Consider the following 19971-nt stretch of genomic DNA (forward strand, 5'->3'; position numbering starts at 1 on the left):
GTGACCCAGCAGTTGCAGTTTTAGGCATTTATCCCAGAAAATGGAAAGTTATGTTCACAAAAAAACCAATGTTCATAGCAGCGTGAAAGCTAAAAATTGGATATCCTTCAGCAGGTGAGCAGTTAAACACTGGTACCTCCGTGTCACAGAGCACTGCTCAGCGAGGTGAGAAGAACAAACTGCTGATACACAGGACAACTTGGCTCAATCAAGGGGATGATGCCAACAGGTGTTAGTCCCTTCTTGAAATGACAAAATGATAGACATGGAGAACACATCAGTGTTTGCCAGAGGTTTGGGATGTGGGAGTTGGTTATGAAGGGCCACCCAAGGGACCCTTACGTTACTGGATCTGTTCTGTCTTCATGGTGTTTACACAAATCTGTGCATGTGATAAAGTTGCATAGAACTGTGCACACACACGCATGAGTACTACTAAAACTGGGGAGATCTGAATAAGATCGGTGGATTGTATCAGTGTCAGTATCTTGGTGTGATATTGAACTGTGGTTTGAAAGATGTTACCCTTGGGGGAAACTGGATAAAGTGTGCATGTGAGCTCTCGGTATTACTCCTTACAGCTGTGTGTGAATCCACCATCATCTCAAAATTAAAAGTTTAATTTAAAAAAAATTAAGTCTTGCAAAGATCAAGATTTCCTGCAGTTCATGAAAGAGATGTTGACATTGACAATAAGATAGCCAGCAAGGATGAGATCCACGAAGTGCTTCAGAAGAAACATCAAAAGGTTAAGAAAAGCCCTTTTGAAGAATTGATGAAGCCCCCAGTTGATTTTATGAAAATGAGCCTCTTTACATCATGCTGTGAACATTTAAAACTTTTTTATTTTTTTCTTTGTTCTAATAATCAGCTTGTGGTTATAACCTAAATTTAGTTAAGTATAAAATAAACTTTTATTATGTTTTATTAAGTTTAGTTTTTATTTTTCAAGATAAAATCCCAGAGCTAACTCTTTACTCTGTTATAAATAATGCTGAAGAGTTGATAACATCTTTCCAGCTGTATCCACACATCCACAGTTCTTCCTCGGGGTGGGTTCCTGAAGTGGAGCCACTGGACTGAAAGTTGTGCGGATGGCCGAGGCCGTCCCGTCGTTACTGAACGCTCCTCCAGAAGGGTCTTGCCTGTTTACGGCTCCATTGTCAGTGGCTTGAGCCTGTTACCTGTTTTGCTGTGCTCTTGTTAGTGCTTCTTGTTTTTTTTTTTAAATCTTCCAATTTGACAGGAAAAATGCTCTTGCATTGATTTGCTTTTCTGGAATTTTTAGTGAGGTTGAAATTTTTTCCATATTTTATTGGCCTTTTTTCTTTGGAGCTAGTATCATGTAAGATGTTTTCCTTAAGAATTTACGTGGTCTGAGTTGCCATTAAAAGAATGATCAGGGTTAACTGAGTAACTTTTTAATAAGTTTTGGACCATTGTTATCTGTTACTGAACTGCTAATTCTTCTGCTTCTTTTAGGCAGATCTTGTCTGGACTACCAGACTCAAGAGACCAAATCAAGTCTTTCAAAGACCCTTGAACAAGTCCTGCGTGACACTGCTGTCCTCCCTTATTTCATTCAGTTCATGGAACTTCGGAGAATGGAGCATTTAGTTAAATTTTGGTTAGAAGCTGAGAGTTTTCACTCTACAACTTGGTCCCGAATAAGAGCACACAGTCTGAACACAGTTAAGCAGAGCTCATTGGCTGAGCCTGTCTCTCCATCTAAAAAGCACGAAACAACAGCAGCTTTTGTCGCCGAGTCTCTTGACAAGCGATTGGAGGATTCTCGCTCAGCACCATTGCCTCTGACTCCATCGGAAGAGTCTGACTTGAACTCCAGAACTAGCAACACTCAGAATCACTTGCTGCTCTCCCAGGAATGTCACAGTGCTCCTCCTCTCCACCTGGAAATGGCCAGAACCGGGGCTCGTCCAAGTTCCACAGACACCCAGGAGTCCTCCAGACTGACAGTAGCCAGTAGAAATAGTCCCTCCTCTCCACTAAAGGAACTGTCTGGAAAATTAATGAAAAGTAAGTAGGTGATTTTTGTGTCACTTTATCCTTTTTAAAAAAAAATTTTAGATCATTTCACAAAGTGGAACTTGAGATGGGGATTGTTGAGTTGGAATAGTTTCCAACATTGTTAGTTAAAGACCACCCTTAGCCTGCTGGGTTGCCTTCGTCCCGTGACCGTAACTGCAGGGCATTTCTGGGCTCTCTGTTCTTCTGTTCCGTGATGTGTATGTTCCTTCACCAGTACCACACTGTCTTGATTATGGCAGCTTTGTGGTCAGTCTTACAATTGGATAATATGAGTCCTGCAAGTTTGCTCTTTTTCAGAATTGTTTTTTCTATTCTAGCTATTTTTTCCGTCAGTATAAATTTTAGAATAATCCTGTCTATATCTACCGGAAACCCTACTGGAATTTTTATTGGAATTGTATTCAACCTATAGGTCAGTTTGAGGAGAATTTACTTCTTACCCGTATCAAGTCTTCAAATCCACAGATATGATGTGTCTTCATTTTCTTAGGTCTGGTTTGTTTCATCAGCATTGTACAGTTTTCAGCATATAGATCCTTCACATGTTTTATTTCCCCTTTTTTGGTGGCATTGTAAATAGTATTTACATTTTTGTTTGTTTGTTTCTAGTTTTTCATTGCTGGTATATAGAAATATGATTGACTTTTATATGTTGATTTTCGACGACTGTGTTTCTCACTTGTTACCTCTAGATGCTTTCTGTAGATCGCTTGAAATTCTTGTCTTGTTCCTGGTCTTGGAAAGCATTCAGTCTTTCACCATCAAGGATGGGGTTGGCTGTGGGTTTTTGCAAATGCCCTGTGTCAGGCTGATGAAGTTCCCTTATTGTTTACTGAGAGTTGTTGTCTGAATCATGAATGGTGTTGAATTTTGTCCAGTGTTTTACCCGTGTCATTTGATATGACCATGTGGTTTTCCTTCTTTGTCTGTTAATATGATGGACTACATTGATTTTTTAAAAATATGTTGAATAAATGTGCATTCCCAGGGTAAGTCCCATTTGGTTGTGGAGTATCAGCCTTTTCATACGTTGCTGGACTGGATCTCCTAGTATTTCTTGAGCATTTTTGTGTCTGTGTTTTCGTGGGTATCAGTCTGCCGTTGTCTTGCATTGCTTTTATCTGGTGTTGTATCAGCATATTTCTGGCCCCATAAAATGAGTTGTCATTTCATGGAAAACAGCTGATAGCGTTTGCTGCCCAGTGGTAAAATTTTTCAAGTGAATCTTAGAATTTGGAAAACTTGTATTCATTACCGTGGGTCTTGACAGCTTTAAAGAGTGTTCCAATAAGATCATGGTGGTAATGGCGATGTGATTTCTTTTTTTACACTATATTATGCGATGTTTCAGCATCTGGAAGATCTTCATAAGTCAGTAAATCAATATTTTCTAAAATACTTGAAAGCATGTAGTGAGTAGAAGACTTTTCAACATAGGAGATAGACCAGTAGATTTTAGTGTAACAGAATACAAGTTCATTAATGTGGTTTCAGATTCTACATTCTAACCTTTAAGAAACTACCACTTTTCAAGTTTTGATATATCAAAGAAGAATATATCCACAGTTATCTCAGAAAGCTGTTAAAAAAAATACTCCTTTTCCCAATTACACATCTCTGAGGCCAGATTTTTTTAATATCAATAAAACAAAACCACCTCTGTGTTCGCAGCACTCCTGACACCACATGTGTGGGTTTCCCACACCAAGCAATTCTCCAGTTCTCTGTGGATAGTGGTGGGGTATCCTACAGTGCATTTCATCCTGACACTACCCAGAGTTACTGCAGACCCCCAGGTTAAGGGCTCAGTCCCACATGACGGCTACCCACTTCAGATGCTTGTCACAGGTCCCAAGTTGTCACCTTGGTCCTGGCCAACCAGCTGTAAACCAGGGGTTCCCACTACCCCTTCCTCGTTTCAGCAATTTGCTATAATGGCTCAAAGAACTCAGGAGAACACTTTGTTTGCATTTATTGGTTTATTGTAAAGGGTATTATAAAGGATAGAAAGGAACAGCCAGGTGGTAGGTCCGCAAGGCAAGGTCCAGAAGGGTCCCAAGTGCAGGAGCGTCTGTCTGTACAGGGTTGGGGTGCCTCACCCTCTTGGCACGTGGATACGGTCACCCGCCCAGAAGTGGGGCGGGGAGGGGTACGGCTTCGTCACGCGGCACAACTGATGGAATCACTGCCATTGGTGATCAGCTGATGGCCCCCAGCCCCTCCAATCTCCCCGGAGGTTGGGCGTGGGGCCTTCTCACAACCAGGCCCCACTCCACTGGTCACCTCATCACCATATACCTCTCCAAGGGCGGAAAGGGTAACAAAGGATGCTCCTCTGGCCCTGCCACTGGAGACTCCGTGGGTTTTAGGAGCTCTGTGCCAGGAACCACGACAAAGACTGTGTGTGCACGTGCGTATGTGTGTGCACGTGCCTGTGCATGTGCATGCATTTCTTCTCACACCACCAGAGCCCCATGTATTTCAGCCAAAACTAAGTAGCACAATAGGTTGAAGGGCAAAGCAGATATGAGAGTGTATTTGCTATCAAGACAAGTAGAGTTGCAGAATGTGAAACAGTGCCCTCTTCTCACTAACTTTGTCAGTTATTTTCTATAGAAATTGGTGTTTATTGTTAACTTCTAACAGATTTAATGTTGTTAATTTAACTGAATAATTTTTCTCATTTTAACTTTTAATACCTTTATAGATAAAATTCACATAAACAAAAGCTCTTATGGGCCTCAGTAATTTTGAAGATTGCAAAGTCCCAAGACTGAAAAGTTTGAAATCATTGTTGTAACCTTCCAGGATTGTTGAAAGTCAAATGAATGTATTCATGAATGTGCAATTTGGTAAAAGTATTTTAAATGTAGACTTATAAATAATTTTTGAGCCCCTGCTGTGTGAGCCCTTCAGGTAATGGCTGGAGAAGTGCTGTGGGACAAGGCTGCACACAAGTGAGTCCTGTTAAGGAGCGTGTTGGCTCAGATGGGGCGTGGGGGGCGGTTCACATGTCACGCGCCTCTGCTCTGCAGACCGGGTAGTGTGAAAGCAGCACTACGATAGAGCGTGTTTTGTCCAAAGTATGTTAACAAGTAGTATTTGTAATAAAAAGTGTGTACATCTCTGTGTGCGTGCGCATGGGCCTGGGTACACAGCAGAGCCCCGCTCTGCGTGAATGTGGTCCGGTGCCACCCAAGGTGCTGTGTGGTTTTTGAAGTTGTCCTCTTCTTGCCTTGCAGGTATAGAACAAGATGCAGTGAATACTTTTACCAAATATATCTCTCCAGATGCTGCTAAGCCAATACCCATTACAGAAGCAATGAGAAACGACATCATAGGTAAGCAGTGCTTGAAGTGACGCCCCACAATGCCTGGTTTTGGTAATTGATTCAGAGAGTTTTTCATGAACGTGAAATTCAGCAAGTCCCTTGGTCGTCTGTTTTCAGGGTACTTTAGTACGTCTGATTGTAGCTCACTCAAAAAGTTTCTCTCTTACTTGTTGGGCCCAGATTAGTAGATTCTGAGTTGAATTAACAGCAGCAAGACCACCAGTAGTGCGCGTTTACTGAGCACTCACTGTGTCCTGGACAGCATTCTAAGCACTTTCCAAGGGTAACCTCGTTTATTCTTCTAAAGAACCTTGTGGCATAAACACAGTTGTTACTCTGTACGCGAGGAAGCACAGAGAAGGTAAGTAGTGTGCCCAGGGTCACGGCTCAGACCTGACAGCATCAGGATTTGAAACCAGACCCTCACGTGTTAACTAGTATGCTGTTGGCAGTGTTTTTCAAACTGTGGGTTAGGACCGGTCTCCCCTTATGTCCTTACCCCCCTGCCGAAAAAAGACTCAACTAGAAAGATCAAAGCGCTTCATAGTAGCCAGGGCAGACAAACACCATTTCAGAGGACTGTTTCCATCATATGTGCACGTGTATGTGTACACTGAGTCACGTAAATACAGTTTTCTGTAGGTCGTAATGGAAGAATGAAAGCTTTTACTGTGTTGTTTCAGAAAGACCTCAGGGGCACCTGAAATCACAGATAGAAGTGGTTCATTGATTCAGTAAGCAAATATTTGTTATAGTCCCATCAAGTCCTGCTCCTAAGTTTTGAATTTTTATTACAAAAATTAGTATTTTCAATCTGTGAGCTGAAGCCCCTTGCCCTGCTCCCGGCAGCCTCTCGCCAGCCGGGGTGCTCTGGGCCTCCACTCCTCGGCGGGGCTGCAGCCCCGGGCCCCACCGTGCGCTCGCACCTGCCCACCGTGCCACCTGGCCCGCCAGGAGAGCACCCCACTGGTTTCCTTTCTTCTCCCACGTGCTCGAACGCCTGTAACTCGTGGGTCTCGTGACTGTTGGTGGCTTGTCCCCACCTCCTGGCCGTTTGGAGTTTCCACCAGGTTTTGTCGCAGATGTTGTCGTGGGATTTGGGTTTTCTGTGTCGTCCCTCTGTTTGTGAGTGTTTGTCGCTGCCACCTCCTAGACTTCCCTGGGCTGTTCTAGTCGTGACTGTTAGGAGTCTGAACAGAGTAGCGCGTAGCTCTGGGAGGGATTGGTTGGTGTGGAAGTGAGTGGTGTGAGAGGAAAAAAGGAATCCAGCATGACTTCATTTTTTAAAACCTGAATACCCGGGAGAGAGGAGTTGCTGTTTGTAAGATGAAGATGTGGTGACGGGGAAGTCAGGGGTGTGGGTTTCAGATGTCCGGGTGGGGAGTGTCAGGCGGGCAGCGGGACCTTAGGTTAGGAGCTCGAGAGAGAGATGCAGGCTGGAGGTGTCTGCTTGGAAGTCATTGGCACATGGGTGGGTTAGAGCCGTGGAGCCCAGTATGGTCACTGAGAGCACGAGAGGCTGGAGCACTGAGGCCTGGGGTGGGCCCAGCACCTGGAAGCCTGGCAGGTGAGGAGGAGCCAGCAAAGGAGTCAGGGAAGACGCTGCCGGTAGTGTCGGCCCCCCGCATCAACTGTGTGTCGAGAGCACAGTCTTTACTGGAGGCCAAGTGAAAAAGTGTTTCTGGAAGGAAGGGAGGGGCCAGAGGCGTTAAGTCGGGCTGACAGGGTGAGTAAGATGAACACCAGGAATAGAATGGATTTTACAGCCCAGCGGGCAGCTGGGCCACTGGTCCTCTTAATTTCGGTGGACCGTTAGGGACAAAAACTTAACTAGGGGAGCCTTAAGAGCAGAGAGGAGGAGGAGTGGGAACAGCAGGTATGAGGCATTTTGCTCGAGGGTGAGCTGCAAGGGGGTGTTAAGTCAAGGGACAGTGGTTTGGGGTTTGTTTTTAAGGTGTGGAGGGAGCCTCTGGGGTGTGTTGCCTGTGCGCACGTGTACAATGTACCAACAGCTGTGGGAGTGAGGCAGTAGCGAAGGGGGCGTTGATGCGGGAGGGAGGGGACAGCAGCTGGAGGAGAGAAGTCCTCAGGAGGCAGAAGAGGGTAGGACTCAGTGCTCGAGTGAGAGTGGTCTGGTGGGAGCGAGGGCAGTTCGTCTGCAGGAACAGGAGAGACTGAGAGGTGGTGGCTCGTGGGAGCCGGTGGTGTGGCAGGTGATGGCGACGGTGCTCTGATTGCTTCTGTTCCCTGAGTGCAGTAGGAAGCAGAGTGGGCAGCAGAGAGCACAGGAGGCGAGACATAAGGCGTTTCCGGAGGGCAGGGTGCACTGTGTGTTGCCTAGGAGAGCACGGGCTTGGGTGGCCCGGAAGCTCTCCGCCACCCCGGCTTTCGTTCAGAGCCCACTGAGGCCGTGAACTGTGACCCCAGCCGTCGTGGCGGGGCTTTCTAGCCTTGCATACGGGCTGGGGAAGCGGCTCATTGGTTCATCACAGTTTATTTAGGCCACTCCTAATTTTAGCCCATTTTATGTTTTAAAATTTGTGCCGAATGACATCTTGATAAACTTTATCTTACAGATAGCTCTTTTCACAAATCTGTAATTTCTTGGGTTATAATCCTAGAAATAGAACTGCTTGTTGGAGGGGTATATACATTTTTAAAGCTGATGCTAGGAACTTCCAGACTGCCCTCCAGAGATAGACCAGTCTGTATTCCCACTAACGGTCAGCTGTCCCACGCCCCTGCCCAAGTTTGCGTGCCATTACACGGTCAAGCATAGGGTTTGCTGAAACAGCTGTGTGCCGACTGACTAGACGGAGGGCGGCATCCTCCTTGTTCTGATCCGCAGTTATATTTCTGTGCTCACTAGAGAGCACGTGTGTCTTTTCATGTTGGCCATTTTATATTTGTTCTTTAGTCAGTTTTCTTTCTCTGTCCTTCATTCATTTTTCTTTTGGGACTTTCTTTTTAGTTTGTAAGAGCTCTTGATACGTGAGTGAAAATAATATGTCGTTCACAGAGTAAACTGTCATATATACTGCAAATTTTTTTACCCAGTTTGCCCTTTTATTTGGTTACGGGGGTGTTATAAGGTATAAAAATCTTACATTGTTGAATCTTTTGATTTCCACTTTTGCGTGTATGCTTCAAAAGACCTTCTTTACCTCAAGATCAGCTGTTCACTGGTGTTTTCATTTCATTTAAAAATCTTCTAATTTATATGCATTTACAGTTATTTCCTAGTTTGATTTACAAATATGTGTAGTTTGGACTTAGAAAAAAACTTAAGTATCCACCATTTCTTTTGCAGCAAAGATCTGTGGAGAAGATGGGCAGGTGGATCCCAACTGTTTTGTTTTGGCGCAGTCCATCGTCTTCAGTGCGATGGAGCAAGAGTAAGTCAGCCTCATCCTTGCGCATTTCTCGTCCTTGGGAATTTGGGTTCAGTCTTAAGAATAGAACTAAAAACAAACTACCTTTGAGGATTTAAGTACTTTGAATGTTTACAGGGTCTTATAGGCATACTCTGTGACTACCTTGGTTAATGGTTTCTTTTAAATATAAATAATGTGAATTCTATTAAAAATAAAACAGATTTTTATTTTTACTGCTGATATTTCCTAATTTAAAGAATTTAATTCTGAAGTCACCTGCGGATGACTGTGATTGGTGTGATGCGTGATTGGTTTATCTGTGTAAACAGTGCGTGTCTTCAGATGGGCACCCTCGCTTGTTAGTGCATGCTTGAAGCTTAATGGATGCTGTGTCACTGAATTCACATAGATTTGTTGAAACTGCCTCCAGAGTTTTGTTAGATCAATTCTTGCTGCATGCCCTCTAAAAAAATCTACGTATTCATTCTTTCACGTAACATTTATGAAAAGGGTGCTGTGCACAGTTGGATGTAGGACCTGCTTTGAGGAAAATTACAGCCTAAAAAGAGCAATAGGCCATGTTCTTTAGTTGCTGTAATAAAAGGTAGCATGTGGCCGGTATCAGGGGAGAGCTACCGCCCAGTGCGAGGTGGGGAGACCTTTCACAGCTGGAGGAAGCAGAACGCACCGCGAGAAGAGGGGGAGCGCTGGCCTGGGCTGATGAGCTGCAGGGGCGCAGGGTGGAAAGACTGTATCACCCCGGTTGAGCGCTTTGCTTGGTCGATCCCTCACGTTTTACCTTTTTGTCCATGTGTAGGCACTTTAGTGAATTTCTCCGAAGTCACCATTTCTGTAAATACCAGATTGAAGTGCTGACCAGTGGAGCTGTTTACCTGGCTGATATCCTCTTCTGTGAGTCAGCCCTCTTTTATTTCTCTGAGGTAAAGTCTGCATTTCCTTTTGCACTCCGTTAGGGCATTCCGGCCTCTAGACCCTAACTGCTCGGCCCCTGGCTGTGGAAGATAGCACACATATCATTTCCAAAAAGATCAGTTGGATTTAAGTACTTTTATTACTGTTCTGCGTTGCGTATAATGGCAAGAGTACTTAATGGCATATTAGATTAAAGAGAACATGAAAATTCGGTGTGCAACAACTAATTTTGAAAAACCTAATTAAAGTTCTTCTTATAAAAAATGCAGGTATTTAGTTATTTACAACTGTTTTAAAACCGCAGATTTGGTACTTGACTCCAGTGCATAAATGTTTGTGGCCAGACTTCAGAAGAGAGAGGGGAAGCAGGGAGTTTTCCCTGCTGTCATCAGTCTCCTTGAGCTGCTCAGCAGGGCCGCCCAGCGAGGCTTCCGGCTCTGCAGCTGTTAGGCCGCAGCAAATCGCTTCATTGCAAAGCAAGTGCCTCTTAAGCAGCGAGGATTCCAGGTCTCACAGGCAGCAACTTAGCCTCACGCTTGCATCCTGCCTCTTCACAGAAACAGTTACTCAGTGGATTTATTTTTTCACTCCCTCTTTTTGCCATAAATTTAAGTCAGCATTTGTTCTGGTTAATATGGCTGTGTGGAATGGTGGAAATGACCAAGTATAAAAGATTTGGTCCGAAAAAGAAGAGCAAAAACACCCAAAAGTCAACAGAAGGAAGGAAATAATAAAGATCAGGGAGGAAATAAATATAACAGAGATTTTAAAAAAAACAGAAAAAAATCAATTAAACCAAAAGCTGTTTTTTTGAAAAAGTAAATAAAATCAACAAACCTCTGGCCAAACTCAAAAAGAAGAAGAAAGCACAAATAAGCAAAATAAGAAAGGAAAATGGAGAAATTACAACAAATAACATAGATATACAGAATATCATACAAGAATATTATGAAAAACTGTATGGAACCAAAATGGATAACCTAGAGGAGATGGACAAGTTTCTGGAAACATACAGTCCACCAAGAATGAACCGAGAAGAATCTGAACACTTGAACAAACCGATCACTAGAAATGAAATCAAATTAGCAATAAAAAACCTCCCTACAAATAAATGTCCAGGACTGGACGGCTTCACCAGGGAATTCTACCAAACACACAAAGAAGAATTCATACCAGTCCTTCTCAAACTCTTCCAGAAGATTGAAAAGGAGGGAATACTCCCAAACTCATTCTATGAAGCCACTACCACCCTGATGCCAAAACCAGGCAAAGACACTACCAAAAAAGAGAATTACAGACCAATATCACTGATGAACATAGATGCAGAAATCCTTACCAAAATATTAGCACATAAAAAGGATTATACATCATGATCAAGTTGGGTTCATCCCAGGGACACAAGAGTGGTTCAACATATGCAAATCAATCAATTTAACACATCACATCAACAGGAGAAAGGACAAAAACCACATGATCATCTCAATAGATGCAGAAAAAGCATTTGATAAAATTCAACACCCATTTATGATAAAGACTCTTGCCAAAGTGGGTAAAGTGGGAACATATCGCAACATAATAAAAGCTCTATGTGACAAACCTACAGCCAGCATAGTACTCAACGGTGAAAAACTCAAAAGCTTCCCACCAGAATTTGGGACAAGACAAGGCTGCCCACCATCACCACTCCTATTCAACATAGTCCTGGAAGTCCTAACCACAGCAATCAGGCAAGAGAGAGAAATAAAAGGGATCCAAATTGGAAAAGAAGAGGTGAAAGTGTCACTATATGCAGGTGACATGATACTATATATAGAAAACCCTGAAAGGTCCACACAAAAACTAGTAGAAATAATCGAAGAATTCAGCAAGGTAGCAGGTTACAAGATTAACGTTCAAAAATCAGTTGCATTTCTTTACACTAATGATGAATCAACAGAAAAAGAAAGTGAAGAAACAATCCCCTTTAAAATAACACCCAAAGTAATAAAATACCTAGGAATAAATCTAACCAAGGAGGTGAAAGACTTATACATGGAAAACTATAAAACACTGATTAAGGAAATTAAAGAAGACTTAAAAAAATGGAAAGATATCCCATGCTCCTGGATTGGAAGAATCAATATTGTTAAAATGGTCACACTGCCCAAGCAAATCTACAGATTTAATGCAGTCCCTATCAAATTACCCAGGACATATTTCACAGAACTAGAACAAATCATAATAGAATTTATATGGAACCATCAAAGACCTAGAATTGCCGAAGCATTACTGAAGAAGAAGAAAGAGGCTGGAGGAATAACTCTCCCAGGCTTCAGACAATACTACAGAGCTACAGTAATCAAAACAGCATGGTATTGGTACAAAAACAGACATATAGACCAATGGAACAGAATAACCCAGAAATGAACCCACAAACTTTTGGTCAACTAATCTTCGACAAAGGAGGCAAGAATATATAATGGAATAAAGACAGTCTCTTCAGCAAATGGTGTTGGGAAAACTGGACAGCAGCATGTAAATCAATGATGCTAGAACACTCACTCATACCACACACAAAAATTAACTCAAAATGGATCAAAGGCTTAAACATAAGACAAGATACAATAAACCTCCTAGAAGAAAACATAGGCAAAACATTATCTGAAATACATCTCAAAAATTGTCTCCTAGGGCAGTCTACCCAAGCAATAGAAATAAAAGCAAGAATAAACAAATGGGACCTAATGAAACTTACAAGCTTCTGCACAGCAAAGGAAACCATAAGTAAAACAAAACAACAACCTGCAGAAAGGGAGAAAATTTTTGCAAATGAAACCGACAAAGGCTTGATCTCCAGAATATATGAGCAGCTCATACGACTTAATAAAAAAAACAAACAGCTCAATCCAAAAATGGGCAGAAGACCTAAACAAGCAATTCTCCAGTGAAGACATACAGATGATCAACAGGCACATGAAAAAGTGCTCAATATCACTAATTATCAGAGAAATGCAAATCAAAACTACAGTGAGGTGTCACCTCACACTGGTCAGAATGGCCATCATTCAAAAGTCCACAAATCACAAATGCTGGAGAGGCTGTGGAGAAAAGAGAACCCTCCTTCACTGCTGGTGGGAATGCAGTTTGGTGCAGCCACTGTGGAAAACAGTATGGAGATTGCTCAAAAGACTAGGAACAGACTTAACCATATGACCCAGGAATCCCGCTCCTGGGCATATATCCAGAAGGAACCCTACTTCAAATGACACCTGCACTCCAATGTTCATAGCAGCACTATTTACAATAGACAAGATGTGGAAACAGCCTAAATGTCCATCAACAGGTGACTGGATAAAGAAGAGGTGGTATATTTATACAGTGGAATACTACTCAGACATAAAAACCGACAACATAACACCATTTGTAGCAAATTGGATGTTCCTGGAGAATGTCATTCTAAGTGAAGGAAGCCAGAAAGAGAAAGAAAAATACTATATGAGATCGCTTATATGTGGAATCTAAAAAAAAAGGGGGGGAACATAAATACAAAACAGAAACAGACTCATAGACGTAGAATACAAACTTGTGGTTGCCAGGGGTGGGGGGAGGGAAGGGATAGACTGGGAGTTCAAAATTTGTAGATACTGACAGGCATATGTATAATAGATAAACAAGGTTATACTGTATAGCACAGGGAAATATATACAAAATCTTGTGGTAGCTCATAGCGAAAAAATGTGACAATATATGTATGTTCATGTGTAACTGAAAAATTGTGCTCTACACTGGAATTTGACACAACATTGTAAAATGACTATAACTCAATAAAAAAAATGTTTGAAAAAAAGATTTGATCTGGTTAGTTTACTATTTGAATGTTTGCCAGTGAGGAGCCACTAATCCATCTTTACTGTCATTTTTATTCTGGTTCACTAAAGTTTGCATTCAGCTGCATGGTGGTTGGGTTTTTTGTTGTTTTTAGGTTTTTGTTTTGTTTTGTTTTGTTTTTTCTCCTAAAAGAATATTTTTAAACTTCTCGATCTCAAATGACTGTAAGTTGCTGGCTAACATTAACTAAACATGTAGATCTGTTTGGAGGGGGGTGGGAAAGGTTGGTTTTTTGTTTTGTGTTTGTTTTTTCCTTTGTGTCTTGTATATTAATAGTTGGAACTTACATATGGATTGTAGTTGGTGAGAGAAATCTGCTTATAGTCTTACTTTCTTCTTCTGTATTTTTTCTTCCCAGTACATGGAAAAAGAGGATGCAGTGAATATCTTACAGTTCTGGTTGGCAGCTGATAACTTCCAGTCTCAGCTTGCTGCCAAAAAGGGCCAGTATGATGGACAGGAAGCACAGAACGATGCCATGATTTTATACGACAAGTGAGTTTGATTGATAGGTGCATTCAGCATTTCGCAGATACTTACTGAGTATTTGGTGTCTTCTTTGGAAATAAAGAATAAACTCAGTCTCTGCTGTCAAGGAGCTCACAGGGAGCCACGTACAAGCTGCTTTTCATTGGGGTGTGCACAGTGTGGGGGTCCTTAGAGTAAAAGTTGTTGATGGGGAAAGGGGAGGTGTGTGTGTGGCAAGTGGGATGGTGGCGGTGAGTTCATTGAGGGTTTCACAGAAGGAGGATTTGGATTGGATTCTGCTGGCCAGAGAAGGTGGGAAAGGACATTCTTGGCAGAGGCACCAGCACAAGCAGAGCCATAGGAACCTGGGGAGCATGTCACTAAAGACACTTGGCTCTGGGTAACTGACACCTGAGCAGGGTGTGTAAGCGGAGGAGGAACTCGCTGGACTGGACTGCAGAGGGCCTTAAATACCTGTGCGGTGGTGACCATGTCTTCTGGTGCAGAGCTGCTCAGCCAGACTGACGACTCAGAGGGGGATAGTCTTTCAGTAGTTTTCAGTGAAAATAAGAGGGCAGCAAAATCTTACAGTGAGCAGAACGGAAAACTCTATCCCTCTTTTTTTTTTTTTTTTTTTATTTTCTTTGTTCTGTAAAGAAAAGTAATATGTCTCTGTGTCCATAAGCAAGTGGTAAGAGGAGGACTGGAGGATGGAGAAGAGTCCGGGCCAGGGGTCCTGGCCGCTGCTGCGCAGGCTCGCGCTGGGCTGTGAGAAGGAGAAGCGCCCAGGAGCTCCTCGGTCCTCCTCTCAGAGAGTCTGACTCAGCCGGTTAGAGGTGTGACCCAGGAGCCTTTAGTTTTAGAAGACACCCAGGTGATTCCGATAAATAGCCAGATTAGGGATCTAGTCTGATTTTTCCCATTTTGCAGATAAGAAAACTGAGGCTCAGAGGGTAGTGCCTTTCTCAAAGTCACAGGGTGAATTAGTGGCAGAACTTGGACTGGGTTGCAGCTTTTAATGTTTGTCCACTGTTTATTCTAGTATAATGTATTTGTGGGGAAGTGTTATATAGGAAACGTTGTTATATGTATGTTAATGTAGCAAGCATTTACATTTAGATATTTGGTCTGGAGTGCTCCAAAATTTAAATCATAGAGGAATATTTGCCAACTTATTTGTTGCAAGATGGGAGACTCACTTTTTGTTAAGAAAATGCTGGTAACAAGAAAAAAGAAAGTTTTTTCCTGCTGGAACTGAAGAGTGGATCTAAGGATGGTGGCGGGTTGACTCAGGTACCTCGGGGGCAGCGGGAATAAAGGTTGCGGCAGGGCTGTCAGCAGCCCCTCTCTGTGTCCTGCGTCTGCGGGCTGAATCAAGTAGCCCCACAGAAGATTCTCTGGTGTAGGGGCCAGAAGTTGCTAATAATTGTGTGGCATTCGGTTTCACTTTGGCTGTCTTTCTTCCTTAGGTACTTCTCCCTCCAAGCCACACATCCTCTTGGATTCGATGACGTTGTGCGATTAGAAATTGAATCCAATATCTGCAGGGAAGGTGGGCCCCTGCCCAACTGTTTCACCACTCCGTTACGTCAGGCCTGGACGACCATGGAGAAGGTAACCAGACTTCAAAGGCATTGAACTACGAGAAGTTTTTACCGCTGGAACCCAAAATACTATGTGGGGAAAACCAGTTGTAACAGAACGGTGGAAGGTGGAAGCCGCGCGGCAGTGGTGGGGCGCAGAGGCGTCGCTGGGTCTCACGTGGTGCGCGTTCGTCTTCACAGACTGACTGGCCTCGGGCAGCTCCTCACGTTCTCTACCTTTGCTCATCTGTGAAATGGACTAATACAGATACTTACCTCAGTGTAGTTTGAGGGTAAAAATGAGGTAAGATGTATAGAGTGCGTGTTAGGGACACAGCATCCGACTCAGTAAGCATTAAAAGTGTGAAGTGCTCTCCTTACTGCCATTGTCACACCCGTGGGTCACTGCATAGTGTTCTGCAGCATTAGCCTGGAGACGATCCAAGTGTCTCGCCAAGACCCCTGTGGGGCTGGAGCGCTAGTTCTCAGCGTCGCGGTCGCTTACAGGGCCTCAGTAATAACTGCCTAATAACCAAGTGTTAGAAGTGGTGCGTGGATCAGTCTTCTAACGAACCAGAGCGGGCTTTACTCAGCATTGCAGGGCCCAGGATGAGCCATGAGTTTATTTGGCTTAAATGTTTCCTGGGCATCTAGGCAGAAAGGGATTACGAGACACCACATGTAGAAACTGGGTTTCAGGAATATGGAAGAGTTACGCATAAAAAAAATCATTGAAGGGCTAGCGGTAAACTGGATGGACCATCAGCTATTGCCCAGGGTTGATCATTTTTTCATGATTGAAATGAAAAGTTTCTGATCGTAAAGGAAAAGTTCAAGATCTGTATCATACAAAGAACATAAACTTTCTGGTTAATAAAGTTAAAATACAGAAAAACAAACTGTAAAATACTCCTTACTAACTGTGTATTTAAGGAACTTAAGCCAATTTTAAGAATACAGTCAAGGATGCTTCGTCCAGTAGCACTGAGCGTCTCTGTGCTGGACGCTGGTGGTGCAGCGGTGTGCAGGACGTGGTTCCTGCCCTCCTGGACCTCCGTCTGTGAGGAAGGCACATACTAAACACAGGCATACATATTTACAATTGTGCCAAGTGTTGTGAAGGAAAAGTTGGTAATGGGAAATGCCAATAATAAACGTGGAAACTTAGCATCAATATAATTTTTAAATGCAGATAAAAACATCATGTAGCATCAGACATTTCTTAAACAATGATTTAAAAAAAACAACGCAGTGTTGGAAAGCCTGATGTGTAGTGATACGTCTTCAACATCCTCCGCGTTATCAGAGCTAAAACCTTCAGACCATTCCACTCAGTAATCACACCCCTGGTAATTCATCTTAAGGAAATCAGTTCAAAAGTCAAAATCAGTGGATATGCAAAAATATTTATAACAAAGCAGAAAAATCTAGTTTCAAATTATATCCACTCCATGGACTGGTTTCTGGTCACTAAGAAGTCTTGATATCAAGTCCATTCAGTAGTTGCACGGCAAGTGTTTTGGGGGCAAAGTACCTGTAAATTGTAAGTTCTCATTATAGTTTGAATTAGAAAGTAAACTGTATACAAAGGGGTGATATTTGGAATGTAACAAGGAGAAGCAAAATCATGTGTGGTGACTGGTAGCATTGTAGGTAGAACTGTGTTTTGAAATAAAGTTGTGGTGTGTGTGATTCCACCATTGAAATAATGCATATCCTCTCTTTCAGGTCTTTTTACCTGGCTTTTTGTCCAGCAATCTCTATTATAAATATTTGAATGATCTCATCCATTCGGTTCGCGGAGACGAGTTTCTGGGAGGGGGTGTGTCGCTGACTGCCCATGGCCCCGGGGGCCCTCCTGATGACGCTCACCCAGGTGGCTCCGACGGTTTGGCTTCTCAGGTACCCACCGATTTCCTCTGCTGTTAGGAAGGAGGGCGTACAGATCCTTCCGTTCAGGTACCCGTGTCAGACCCGGTTTGTAAGTTTTAAGTTGTAGAAGAAACAAAAACAAAGGAGAAGCAGAGTCAGCCTGCTTACTGTCTAGTCTGACCAGAGTGTGTGTGACGGCTGCTGGCGAGTTACACTGAAAGGGGGCGTGTGTGTCATTCAGGCCTTTGTTCTGGCACTGGCACTTACTGGCTCTGTGGCTGCTGCTTTTAATAATCAAATGATGTGACATATCTATAGCCTCCAGGAAGCTCTCTGTATAATTATTTGAGAAATTTTAGTTACTGAATTTGGAATGCTTTTTTATAGGATGATTGCATGAACTCCTAGATTTATTACTATTTCACTGAAGAGCTTTTGGTTTTGTTTTGAACCGTGGTGTCGTTGGACAGCTCCTTAAGCTTCTTTGGTCTTTTTGGAGTGCTTTCATTCATCAGACCCGACCTGATTCTCCCCAAATCACGCGAAATGGGTTGTGCCCAAGGAAAGAGTTCTGGGGGCATAGTAGAAAGGTGCCTGATTTTATCAAAGCCACGCAGTGAGTGGCAGAACCGGGGGTGTGTTCCCGGTCTAGTTTCTTCACCGTGGTTTTAATAATGTAGCAGAGTTGTTTCCTCATCCCCGTTGACAACTAAATAAGTAACCCTGGCCTTGGATCAATTTTCTTAGTTTATAAGACAGTAGCAATTTTATTGCCATAAGCAAGGCTCTCTCTGTAAGTTTTGAAATCAGAAAGTATGTGTTCACTGACTTTGCTTTTTTTCATTTGCAAGATAGTTTTGGCTGTTCTGGGTCTCTTGCCATTCCATGTGAATTTTAGGATCAGCTTTTCCATTTTGGTCAGGGTTGCACTGAGTCTTTAAATTGCTTTAGGCAGTATTGCCATCTTAACGACGCTGCCTCTCAGTCCACGAACGTGGGCTGCCGTTCCATGTAGGCGGCCTTTCATTTCTTTCAGCCATGTTCTGTAGTTTTCTGTGTATAAGTCTTACACCTCCTTGGGTCAGTTTATTCCTGAGCATTTTATTCTTTTTGATGCTACTGTAATTTGCTTTCTTAATTTCATGTTCTGATTCTTCATTGACGGTATGCAGAAACAGAACTGCTTTTGGTGTGTTTTGTAGCTTCAGCTTTACTAAATTCATCTGTCAGCTCTAATAGTTTTCCTGTGGATTCGTCAGGATTTTCTGTATGTAAGATTATGCTGTCTGTGGATGGAACTAGTTTTCTTTCTTCCTGCCCACTTTGGATGCTTCTTTCCTTTGCCTGCCGAGCTGCTCCGGTTAGAACTCGCAGGACAGTGTTTAGGGGAAGTCGTGAAGGTGGGCATCTTGCTCCTGATCTCTCGGGAAGGCGGTCAGGTTTTCGTCGTTTACCGGGATGTTCGGTGTGGAACTTTCACCAGTGCTCTTTATCAGGTTGACGTCCCTACTATTCTTAGTTTGTTGAATTTTTTTTACCATGAAAGGTGTTGGGTTCTGTTAGGCGTCTTTTCTTTGTCAGCTGAGGCACTTGCGTGGGTTTGGTTTTCCTCTGTCGGTTTCGGACATCAGCCCAGCCCTGCGTTCTCGGGACAGCCCCGCCTACTGTGGTGCGGGGGGCGCGAGTGCAGTGCTGGGCTTGGCCGCTAGTCTTCGGCTGAGGGTTTTGCGTTTCACTCTGAGAGATAGTGTCCAAAGTTTTCTTCTCTTGAGATGCCTGGTTTTGGTGTCTTACCTCAGTGGCCTCATGGAAGAATTCCCTCTTCTCTTATTCTGGTGCCTCTTTCTGATTAATTGTGCGCCCTTCTCAGCACACAGAGAGAGCCCTTTTCACCCCTACTGTAGAGTGTTCTGTAAGCATCTGTTCCGTTATTTTTTTAACTTAACGTACGCTTCAGTTGTAGATGTTAAGTGCGTTCCTGTCTGTTATTTTCAGTGGTGCTGCAGTAAGTAAGCTTGTGTATAAGGCAGCCACTTTGAACTATACTCTCCCCAACAATTGAATGTTTAAAAGTGGAGTCTCTGGGTTGGCCCTGTACCTCATGGACGCGCCAGCTCTGACTTGCTTTGTTTCCGTGGACGTGAGTGGGAGGGAGTGTGCCGCTCTCTGTCTAGCTGGTCATTTTAGAAAGTGTCCTTTATCTTCTCGTTCGTCACAGGGCCACACTGAGAATCAAAAGCGTTCATGTTTATCATGTAGAAGTTGGGCTTTACATTTATTAGCAAAGATACACGTGCCCCAAAGGATGGGAGTTTGGCATGGTTGGGACCGTCGGCATGTCTGTTGGAACTTAGGTCATTAAGAAAAACACACTTGACGTACGGGTGCACGTGTCGCATGTTTTAATTACGTGCTTTGAGGTTCCATTTCAGAGTCACTGCTGTCAAGTGTCTCACTAGTAACGGGGTTGAGTGAGAAGTACAGGTGTTTCAG

General features: G+C 43.2%; 1 protein-coding gene across 1 annotated transcript in view; it reads left to right on the forward strand.

The window, feature by feature from the left end:
* The window catches only part of AKAP10 (A-kinase anchoring protein 10), a 45420-nt gene that overhangs the window by 12779 nt on the left and 12670 nt on the right, over nucleotides 1–19971 (forward strand). The window contains exons 4-10 of the mRNA XM_031685916.2: nucleotides 1483–2037; nucleotides 5292–5390; nucleotides 8692–8776; nucleotides 9573–9696; nucleotides 13914–14050; nucleotides 15493–15637; nucleotides 17335–17508. Of these exons, the coding sequence (XP_031541776.1) occupies nucleotides 1483–2037; nucleotides 5292–5390; nucleotides 8692–8776; nucleotides 9573–9696; nucleotides 13914–14050; nucleotides 15493–15637; nucleotides 17335–17508 (1319 nt within the window). The remainder of the gene's footprint in view (nucleotides 1–1482; nucleotides 2038–5291; nucleotides 5391–8691; nucleotides 8777–9572; nucleotides 9697–13913; nucleotides 14051–15492; nucleotides 15638–17334; nucleotides 17509–19971) is intronic.

Source organism: Vicugna pacos, chromosome 16 (assembly GCF_048564905.1).
Source record: "Vicugna pacos chromosome 16, VicPac4, whole genome shotgun sequence".
Classification (NCBI taxonomy): Eukaryota; Metazoa; Chordata; class Mammalia; order Artiodactyla; family Camelidae; genus Vicugna; species Vicugna pacos.